At 39.5% G+C, this 11,264-nt stretch overlaps 1 protein-coding gene across 14 annotated transcripts in view; it reads left to right on the plus strand.

The window, feature by feature from the left end:
* The window catches only part of INTS6L (integrator complex subunit 6 like), a 61,853-nt gene extending 51,425 nt beyond the window's left edge, over positions 1 to 10,428 (plus strand). For 4 of the 14 annotated variants that reach the window (XR_008542075.2, XR_010154754.1, XR_010154755.1 and 1 more), the window contains one exon: positions 733 to 848. Coding sequence is in view for 9 of the 14 variants with exons in the window: in XM_016944197.4 (XP_016799686.1) it covers positions 733 to 951; positions 1,857 to 1,980; positions 3,007 to 3,149; positions 5,110 to 5,344; positions 7,705 to 8,079; positions 8,967 to 9,060; positions 9,445 to 9,553 (1,299 nt within the window). In the remaining 5 variants the exon portion in view is untranslated. Of the gene's footprint in view, positions 1 to 732; positions 952 to 1,856; positions 1,981 to 3,006; positions 3,150 to 5,109; positions 5,345 to 7,704; positions 8,080 to 8,966; positions 9,061 to 9,444 lie in introns of those variants that run through there. The other 10 variants (XR_010154752.1, XM_054676968.1, XM_024353310.3 and 7 more) reach the window with 4 other exon arrangements.
* Positions 10,429 to 11,264: the final 836 nt, after the last annotated feature.

Below are 11,264 nucleotides of genomic sequence, written 5' to 3' on the forward strand. Positions count from 1 at the left end.
AATTTATAATAGCTCAAATTACTAATTTAATAACTGGGTCACCAGTGTTTCTTGAGCCATTTCAGATGTATGTAAAACACAAAATATGCCAAATATATATTGCTATAATACACTCAAGCAATATTAATCAATATGGTATCACAATGCCTATTAAGAGGCTTTTTACAAATTACTTACTTAGTAATATCTGTTAAATTAAGCATTATCTTCTAAGACCTTTTTTGGATAGTCAAATATAAGAGATAAATAGTTTAATTTTTTCAGACCTTTTTTGGATAGTCCAATATTAGAGATAAATAGTTTAATTTTTTCAGATATAATGCCATTCGATGTGATCTGAATTTTAGTACTAGTTTACATGTATAAATACAGTCTTAAACCTTTATGTCTGAGTCTGAAATGAACCTGTTCACTTAGACTAGATTTTATAGTAACAAAATGTGCTTTTAAATGTCTATGAATGAAATTCTTTTCATGGTTTTTATTCTCTCCATGATTTTATTATAATTTTGACACTAGACAAGAAAAAAAATATTATTTGTCTTTCCTGCCCCCTATCTGTTTGCTGTGGTAGTGCAAAGAAGCACAGGAAAATGTTTAATTATCCATTTTTCTGTGATTTGTAATTGAAAATTGTTCTGTGGGGTTCTGAAAGTATTATCTTTCTTAAGTAGTAAAAATGACAGTGGTAATGTAGATGTTTTTATAACATACTATGTACTTTCATTTTAGACCAAACTAGAGTCAGAACGAATACTAGCATCAGTGGGGAAGAAACCTCCCCAGGAAATTGCAATTAAAGTGAAAAATCATTCTGGAGGTGGCATGTCCTTGACTCACAATAAAAATTTTAGAAAACTATTGAAAGAAATCACAGGGGAAACTGCACTTAGACTGACAGAATTGAACACCAAAGAATTTGCTGGCTTCCAAATTGGGCTCTTAAACAAGGTAAATTGTGACATAAATAGTTTGTATTTGTTTGAACTTGTCTGATACATTTATGTCTTTCATATTCCTTTAGTTTTGAAATAATGGACAATCCTATTTTGGAGTTAGTAGTTAATAATGGACCAGTTTAGGAATTGTCAGCAGATATCAATATGGAATTAAATGGACAAGATATGTTTTGTGGGTAACGCCCATGAAAGATAAAGGGGAGATGAAGCTGGAGTAGGCAGGCAGAGCTTCCAAGCTACAAAGCTGGCCCATCACCTGTGAGAGGAAGGAGGAATGAAGGAGAATTGGGTGTGAAGAAGCTCAGACACTGGTGTAGCTTGGAGAAAGTCTTGGCCAGCACAGTGGGGACCTCTAGCACCAAGATTTCCTACAGAGGAGGGCCACGCTGGGCAGAGCTGGCCAGGCCCTAACACCCTGCCATTGTCTGTTACTGGCTATGGGCAGCCTGGGAAGGGCATGGCCTCAGCTCAGTGCTGCAGCGGATCCCTATGGCACCACAGCAGCGGGAGGCTCTCTGCTAACTGCACTCCTTGCAGGATCAGCCATTGCTTTCCTGAAGGGAGATCCCAGCAGCTCACCTCCCCTCCATGGCTGCCAGAGGAATACATCTAGAGTACGAGCAGTGGTCCTGCAAGGCAGCCACAGGTATCAATCTCGGGATTTGGTGTTTTAAATGACATATTTGAAAAGGGATAGTCCCAGTGGCTTTAATACCCTGTAGGTGTATTACAATGCAGAACAAGGCTAGCAAGTGGAATTTTGCCACTGGGAAAATTCTACTGTAGTCAGTTGTATTGATATAACACTCTTCAGTAACATTTTAAGAGAGATAAGTATGACATTTCTATATTAAAAGCCTTAGGAGTAACTGAAATTATTTGTTTCATTTCAAATAGGATTTGAAACCTCAGACATACAGAAATGCTTATGATATTCCCCGTAGAGGTCTTTTAGACCAGCTGACCAGAATGAGATCCAATCTGCTGAAAACGCACAAGTTTATTGTTGGACAAGATGAAGGTAAAATAACTGTGAAATACTTTTTTTTTTTTTTTTTGTGAAAATGCCAGGCATGACTTACAGGAAGGTGTTTATTGCATAATGAGTAGGCTATTTTATAGTATTTTAATGTTTAAAATGCCTGTTTTCACTGAATCCCTATGTCTGTTTACCAGGCACATTTTTTTTTTCAAGTTTAAGGTCAAGTGTGCATTAATCAGCACGTACACTACACTTGCCATGCTTTAGCTATTGTAAGCTTCAAACAACCCCAGGAAATAGATACTGTTTTTATGTCCAATTCATGGACATGGAAACTGAGAGTGAGGATTTTTAGTAGTTTGCCCAAGTTTAGCCAGTTGGAAAGTGGCAGAACCTAGGTCTGTCAGATTTCCCAATTTGCACACCCAAACACTATAACACTCAGCCTACTGTGATAAATTCAGTAGAGAATACCTCATTTAAATGAAAGTAATCAACCTAATGGTATCCAGGATAATTGTGACTATTTACAAATTCCATTTACTCCATTTTGTTAATTTTAAAAAGGCTCACCTGTTCACTAAAATGAGCAAATCTTATTCTGGTCAATTCCCTGAAATTATACACAAAGTTTTTTGTGTAAGAGGGCTTTTCTAGGAAGAGAACCTACAGATTTAATCAAATTCTCAGTGATTAACACCTACTAACCAAGATTCTCTGGATGATAAGTGAATGCCGTAGAGACTAGACTCTTTGAAATGCAGAAGATATGTGGTGATTTGAGTTGGGATGGTGGTGTAGGGTCAGCCCATTCTCAAACCTGGTTTGAAGGCAAGGGAGTTGTTCTGATCCTAGCGATGTGAGCCTGTAGGCAGTAGTAACGGTAGACTAAGTTATGATTGGGATGAAGAGAGATGATTCTAGATCCTAGAATGCTAGATTCGAGACTTTAAATACCATTTGATGCCAAGACACACACTGCTAAACCAAACTATGATCATGTCTTCTCGAAAGGACCATACGCTTCAGCTATAAGCATCAATTTCTTTTCCTGTGATTTTGCAGATTCCCTTCATAGTGTTCCAGTTGCACAAATGGGTAACTATCAGGAATATCTGAAGACATTGGCTTCTCCACTGCGAGAGATTGATCCAGACCAACCCAAAAGACTGCATACTTTTGGCAATCCGTTTAAACAAGATAAGAAGGTAGGATACCTATGCCTATGTCTGCCTAAATTGGGATATTCTTGCTATATAATTATTTTCTTTTTGGCAAGATAAATACAAATCAGAGGTTCTCCATTTGTTTGTTTAAACAATAAAATATGACACTAAGGCTCTTAGTGGGAGCCTCCTGATGCAAGAGTGTGTTGGTTGAATAAAGTCAGAGCTGCCATGTATTGAGTACTAGTAGGAGCTGGTGTTTTTAATGATCTCACTTAATGCTCACAACTGTTCTGTAAGACAAATGTTACTGTTTGTCCTTTAAAAGGGAGAAATCAAAGGCCACAGTGGTCAAACGCCTTACCTGCGACATAGCACATAAGAGCAAGGATTTGAATCCACATCTTTCTCACTCCAGAATCTATATTCATTCCACCACACACTAATTTCTTTAATATCGAAATCACAGTTTATTTCCTGTTTCCATGATTCATATCTGTAGTGCTTGATCTAGAAAACGATGAATGTGTCCCTGAAATATGAAGTACTAAGTGATGTTGTTTTACTTGAATGGTCCTACTAAAAATCTAAATGTGGGGAGTGTGTGTGTGTGTGTGTGTATGTGTGTGTGTGTGTGTTATACTGACTTGCCCATTAAAGCATGAAAACAAATGGGATTATAGCTGCACTCATGGAGGAGACCATTGGTGTTAATTAAGGCTCAGACCACACAATAATCTCTTTTGTGACAAGACTGATTGAAAGGTATTCCACGTCACCTAAATCCTCAATTTATCTTTCTATGCTTCACTTTCCTCATTTTGTAGCACTGGGGATAATAATTACACCTAACTATGCTGGACGAGGTGGCTCACGCCTGTAATCCCAGCACATTGGGAGGCCGAGGCAGGCAAATCACTTGAGGTTGGGAGTTTGAGACCAGCCTGGCCAACATGGCAAAACCCTGTCTCTACTAAAAATACAAAAATTAGCCAGGCGTGGTGGTGGGTGCCTGTAATCCCAGCTACTCTGGAAGTCTTAGGCAGGAGAATCACTTGAACCTGGGAGGCGGAGATTGCAGTGAACCAAGATCGTACCACTGCGCTCCAGCCTGGGTGACAGAGTGAGACTCCATCTCAAAAAAAAAAAAAAAATTACACCTAATTAACTAATAGAACTCTGCATAATATTAAGTGAGTACATGTACGTTGTTTACAACATGAACAGGCATGTAGTAAATTCTCTGAAAATGTTTTCCCCTTTCTGTATTGTTTATGAGTAAAAAATCTTTTGGAAAAGTCATTTATTATTATTTTATTCAAATAATGAGGGCACATATTCTTGGATTATTCCTGGACAAGAACAGCTCTTGGCTAAATTTCTATACTGCTGCCTCTCATCTTTTATCTATCCCCCCAAGAGTGAAAAGCCTCCTCACTGCCTGCCCAGCACCAAAGTGGGCATATTTGAATCCCTGTGAGGCTGCAGATGGGGAAGTTACATTTTCCACCTGCCTGCCTTTCAACACATACATGTAGCATACTGTACAGTGATAATCAATGTTGTTTAATGATATGAGTTTGAAGCATAAAAAAGGAAATTATTTCCCTTATGAAGAGTTGATGCAAAATAGTTCGTACTTCTCTCCTTTTGGTTGAATAATGCTGCTTATTTGCAAACTTTCTGATTAATCATTATTGTAGTATGTTTTGCTTGGGACAACATCCTGTATGTTAGTTTCCTCCTTGTTCCATTTAAATTGGATTAAAATTGAGTTGCATATTTCTAAGAACAAAGTTGGGGTGGGGTAAGATAAATCTTCGGCCCATGATTAAGGTTTATATTAGTTAATCTGGCATGGGATTTAAAAAAATGAAAGAAAAAAAGACATATTCGTGATATAATGCAAGATTGATTATGTATGCATATTAAGAGTGCTTGCAGTTATATAATAGTGGAATTTTGGTCTTTAATGAAATACGTTCATTTATGTGTTTTTTAGGGAATGATGATTGATGAAGCAGATGAGTTTGTAGCAGGGCCACAAAACAAAGTGAAACGTCCAGGGGAACCCAACAGTCCTATGTCATCTAAGAGAAGGCGGAGTATGTCCCTGCTGTTGAGGAAACCACAAACACCACCTACTGTAACTAACCATGTGGGCGGAAAGGGACCACCCTCAGCCTCGTGGTTCCCATCTTATCCAAACCTCATAAAACCCACCCTTGTACATACAGGTATAGAGTAGTGGTTGTGATTTCCTTATGGCTCCTAGAGGACTAAGACGCTAAACAATTTTATTTCCCTTTTTGTGTTCCTTCCTTTGTGTTCAGTTTGTGTTCATTAAGTAAGCCATTACTAAATCATCTATTTGGTAGGTACAATAAACCCCACAGGGAGCAGAGACCCTGTTTCAAGGATCTCAATCTACATGAGGTGAAAAAAATTATAATTATATAGTAATTAACACACAGTAATTAACAGTAATGAATACATTGCTTAGCAAGTAAATGCCACAGTAATTAATGGAGAAATGGAAAGAGGTGAGCATGTCTGCTGCAACCTTTTGGAGTGGCTGCAAGGGTGAGGAGGATAAAGCAGGTTTCCCTGGCAGTAGGAGCAAGTGGACTCAGCAAGACTGGATCTGCACTTGCTCTTTGTGTTATCACCACCTATGCATGCTCTAATCCGGTGCAGTCTGGTATCTGCCTCCTCGACCCCACTGAAACATTCTCATCAAGGTCACTAGTGTGTGCAGCACATTGCCATTCCTTCTCCACAGCATTTGACACAGTTGTTCACTCCCTCCTCCATGTGTACGTTGGGTTCTCAGACACCATAAGCTTACAGCTTTCTTTTCCCTCTAATAGCAACTCCCTTTCATCCTCTTTTTCTGGTTTTGCCTTTTCTTTCCACCTCTAAATATCATAGGGCCTCAAAACTCAATCCTGGTACCTCTCCTGTCCTTCACTGCGTTCTCTTCCTAGGTGACCCCATGCAGTCTTGGGGCTCTAAATTTGACCTCTAGAATATAAATTGCTCCTCAATTTCAGACTCAGACTTACTTGTGGACATGCATCTCCACTTAGGTGTCTAATAGACAAATAAAACTCAGTAGGTTTCATGAGTTTCAACTGAACTCTCGAACTTGCCCCTCTCCAAAACAGCTCTACTTGTAGCCTTCCACATTGCAGATAATGACACCATCCAGATATGTGCCAGTAAAGCTTTAACATCTGTCAGGGTTGAGGAGGGTAGAGAAGCTCTAGATTGTAGTGTTTGCAGATTTCCTTCATGTAAATAATGCTAATATTTATCAAAGTTAAGCTGTCAACCTGAGATCATTGAACCAGAGTCGGGAAGAATGCTCTGGAGGGCAGTTGTGCCCTGGCTCCTGCCACACTTCAGCACTATTTACCCAGCGGTTCAGCTGACAAACCGTAGAGTCATCATGATTTTTCTCTTATTCTTCCCTCGCTTTGATACCTTTCACAAGTTCAGGAAACTTGATGTTCAACATAATCCCTAAATCCCACTATTTCTCTCTATCCCTCCAGTGCACACTGCTGTGGCCTCTCACCACGCTACTACAATACCTTCTTATCCCAGCTTCATGTTTCTAATCTAGCCCCCATCTATCACATACTCTCTAACCCTGTGGCCAGAAAATTATGTCTGCATGTATATCACATCATGCCATGTTGCTCCTGAAAACCCATCCTCAACTCTCCTGAGCACTCAGAAGGGACCCTGAACCAGCTTTAGTCTGCAAGACGGCACGGCTGGCCTCTGTCACCTTCTCCTAACACGGGAGCCCCTGGGGCTCCCTCTGCTGCTGTCTCCCAAAGGCCTGTAGATGACTTCCCCAACACCAGCCCAATACTGCTTGTTTCATTTGCTCATTGTGCATGTACTGTCTGACTGCCCCATGAGGATGTGAGCTCCACAAGGGCAGGGAACGTTGCTCTGGCTGTTTACTGCTGATCTCCAGCTCCCGACACACTGCCTGCCACAGACGATGAATAAATGAAAGAGGTGTCAGATCTGGAGTGAAAAGAAAGTACTTTTCTGACACAGAAAAGAAGGATTAGGAAGATAATACACTAAGAGGGATTTTTGGTGATGGAGTGTGTATAGAACTTTCAGCACTAATGGCCGCCTCTATTTTCTCAGAATGTATTTGATGTAAAGAGGAGGCAGGTTGTGGTGTATCCAAGTTGTCTGGCTTCCAGCTCAGTAAAGCATGGCAGGTTGTATGTGAATTTGAGAAATCATGAAATAAAGTGAGACTTGCTGTTTTCAACTTGTAAAGCATAACAAGCTGACACTAACGCATGAGTACCAGGGATCTGTGAATGTGTGTTTAGAGTTGTACTGTCTTACTTGGTTTCCATATGTATACATAGGGCCAGAAAATAAGAGGTGGTTTTATTGTATTATGTGTCCTGGCCTCAATTTGAGGGGTTTCAGATCGCCACCTGATATATCATCCTGCTTTATGAGATAATTTCCTAGAAATTGAGCATCAGAGGGATATACCTGTGGGGTTGACATAATACACTTACCTCACAGCTCAACCTCTTCATTTGGTTTCCAGATGCTACTGTCATTCACAATGGCCATGAGGAGAAGATGGAAAATGGTCAGATCACACCTGATGGCTTCCTGTCAAAATCTGCTCCATCAGAGCTTATAAATATGACAGGAGATCTTATGCCACCCAACCAAGTGGATTCTCTGTCTGACGACTTCACAAGTCTCAGCAAAGATGGGCTGATTCAAAAACCTGGTAGTAAGGCATTTGTAGGAGGAGCCAAAAACTGCAGTCTCTCCGTAGATGACCAAAAAGACCCAGTAGCGTCTACTTTGGGAGCTATGCCAAATACATTACAAATCACTCCTGCTATGGCACAAGGAATCAATGCTGATATAAAACATCAATTAATGAAGGAAGTTCGAAAGTTTGGTCGAAGTAAGTAGTGAAAGAACATCTATCAATAATGCACCAGGAGGTTTCTCTCATTCTATGATTCACTATAGATTCAAGCTATCCCTTGAGGTACACTGGGGGCAATATTGGGCTTTCACATAGTTTAAGGCAGTTCCTCTTGTTTTAACTAAAAAGGTACAGTCTATATTTTCCTGTTTTTTCCCCTTATTTCTTGTAATGTTTCCTTTTGCTGCCATAACAAGTTATCAAAAGATTCCTAGCTTAAAACAATACAAATTATTATATTAAGTTCTGGAAGTCAGAATTTTGAAATTATTTTTGCTGGGCCAAAATAGTGTTGGCAGACCAGCATTCCTTCTGCTAGCTCTAGAGAGAATTTCTTTCTTTGCCTTTTCGAGCTTCTAAGGGCCATCTGTATTCCTTGGCCCATGGCCCCTTCCTCCATCTTCATGAAAACACCCTTAGCACTTTTTCTCCTCTCTGACCTCTGCTTCTGTCTTTACATGTTTTCTCTCTGACCTTAACTCTACTGTTTCATCTTATAAGGACACTTGTGCTTACATTGGGCCCACATGCATAAACTTGGATAATCTCCCCATCTCAAGATCCTTAACTTAATTACACCTGCAAAGTAAAGTCTTTTTTGCTATATAAGGTAATGTATTCACAGGTTCCAGGGATTAATATGTGGACAATTTTAAGCAGCTGCTATTCAGCCTGCTACATTTGGTTAGTGTTAACAAGAGTTGCCCTAGTAGATGCATGCAGATATTTTGATAAGAATGTTAAAATACAAACTACATCTAACTTTCCACTCACGAAGAACAATTACTAAGGATGTACAACAATTAAATTTTATTTCCCATTCATCTTTATAAAAATACTGAAGTTTTTTTAAATATCTTCAGAATATGAAAGAATTTTCATTTTGCTTGAAGAAGTGCAAGGACCTCTGGAGATGAAGAAACAGTTTGTTGAATTTACCATCAAGGAAGCCGCAAGGTAGGTATAAACAGGAACTCTTCAATTTTTTGTTTTTGTTTTTAGAGCAGTAGGGCCCAGTGCAGGAAAAAGAGAGGAATAGGCTCTGCCTTGCTTTTTTCTTAAACCCTGGCCCTCACTCATAGTTAAGGCTGTCTCCAGAAGTATTTGGATTTATGTTATCTGAACTCAACTCATTCATCCTTCTACTTTTATCATAGCCTCAGGTAGGCTTGGGCCCTCAATTGCCACTATTGGTACTTGCTCTAAGACATATCTTTCCATGAGGACAATCTTTATATTCCTATGTAGATTGTAAGCTTCGATTTGTATCCCACACAGTGCCTTGAACATCATGAGTACTTTAAGTATCTTTTGGTTCATAAAATTTCTCTTTATTTTCAGGTTTAAAAGACGAGTCCTAATTCAGTACCTTGAGAAGGTACTAGAAAAAATAAATTCCCACCACCTTCACAACAACATTAGTCACATCAACAGCAGATCATCATGTTAGTGCAAAGACCAGTGAGAAAAAAATGACAAGTTTTCTGTGCTGTAGGATGGAACAGGATATTGTTGAAGCCTCCTGGAATGTTCGAGTCAAGGGAATTGCTTTCCAGATGCTAAGAAGAAGCAGTGGGGCTTTTGAATTTTATGATTATCTGGCAGTGAAAGCTGGGCTTTTGCCTTAATAATTTTTTAAAGTATGAATTGTTTTGTTTTGTTTTCCTCAATTGAGGAAGCTGATGTTATTAATTCAGCAGGCTAAATTCGGTAAACACCACTGCCCCTACCACGGGTAATGAGAGGTCACTCACTTGAACTATGCCATTCCAGGCATTCTCAGAGTGGCGAGGGGCCACCTGCAAGTGGAGCACAACTTGGTGCTCTTACTGTGTCCTTCAGAAAGAATAGGTGTACAGAAAGGAGATGGCAATCTTATGTGTGCTGAGCAAAGTTTTCAACAATTCCTAGTTGTGCCTTTTAAACCATGCAATATTCAGGATAGTTTGAATCAAAGAAGTAAGAAGCTGCTATTTGGGTAACTTATTTCTCTGTGGGAAGGGGCAGGGAGAGTCACCAAACAATCTACCTCCAACTCTCTTCTCTTTTGTCTAGAGACATTACAAAGTGCACTTGAGGCTGCCCCCAACCTCTGACATTTGTTCTTGCATGTGATGATAGAAAGTCTTCAGATGGACTTATACATTCTGTGCTTTGGAAGCACAAGAAGAACAAAAAATGTGTATATTTCCTTTAATGTTTATACAAAAGTTTATATGGAGCAGTATTGTTATGTTTGTATGAATTTGCAAAAATTAAAGTGTACAAAGAGATTTTGATTTTGCATATATAAAATAAATCATTTTATTGATTTTCACAAGTTCATTAATGCTGGATAAATTTCTACTTATATGTTTCTTGTGATTTGTTACTCCTTTCAGAAAAAGAGTGTATGCTGTTAAACAAGTTAAGATGTTAACATAAGGATTTAAACTTCAAAACATCACTCACAGAATTGAGTGACGTTAGTGAAAAATCACAGAGTAGAGTACCCAGGGACTAGTCACTTTCAAGAAACATGGAAAACACTGGGGAAAAAAAAACCTGTCAGAATCAAGTTTTATTGGAACTCTAGAATATAGTAAAAGGTTTACAGCAACCAAGCCAATCCTGAATTAGGAGAGAAGTCATTGAAACATGGTAGGGGAGCTTTGTGGCATTTCAACTCACCCTTGGAATGGCTGAGTAAGAAAGAAATTTGAGGCCAGGTGCAGTGGCCCACATCTGTAATCCCAGCACTTTGGGAGGCCAAGGTGGGAAGACCACTTGAGCCCAGGAGTTCAAGAGCAGCTTGGGCAACATGGTGAGACCCCATCTCTCCAAAATATATGTATTTTTAGTTAGCTGGACGTGGTTGCACACAATTGTGGTCCCAGCTACTCAGGAGACTCAGGTGGGAGGACTGCTGGAGCCCAGGAGGTGGAGGCTGCAGTGAACTGTGATCACACCACTGAACTCCAGCCTGAGCAACAGAGCAAGACCCTGTCTCAAATAATAATATATACAAGCTGACTTCTGAAATGGCATGGCTGCTTACTTCCCACCTTCCTACCCCTCTCAAACAAAGAGGGAGTTTTTGCATTTTCTATTCCTGGTTGCAAAACACAAAGGAAAATGGAAAAATAGTTTGTGTGCATTCATGATATGCTTGCTCCTTTGAG

This window comes from Pan troglodytes, chromosome X, assembly GCF_028858775.2.
Source record: "Pan troglodytes isolate AG18354 chromosome X, NHGRI_mPanTro3-v2.0_pri, whole genome shotgun sequence".
NCBI lineage: Eukaryota > Metazoa > Chordata > Mammalia > Primates > Hominidae > Pan > Pan troglodytes.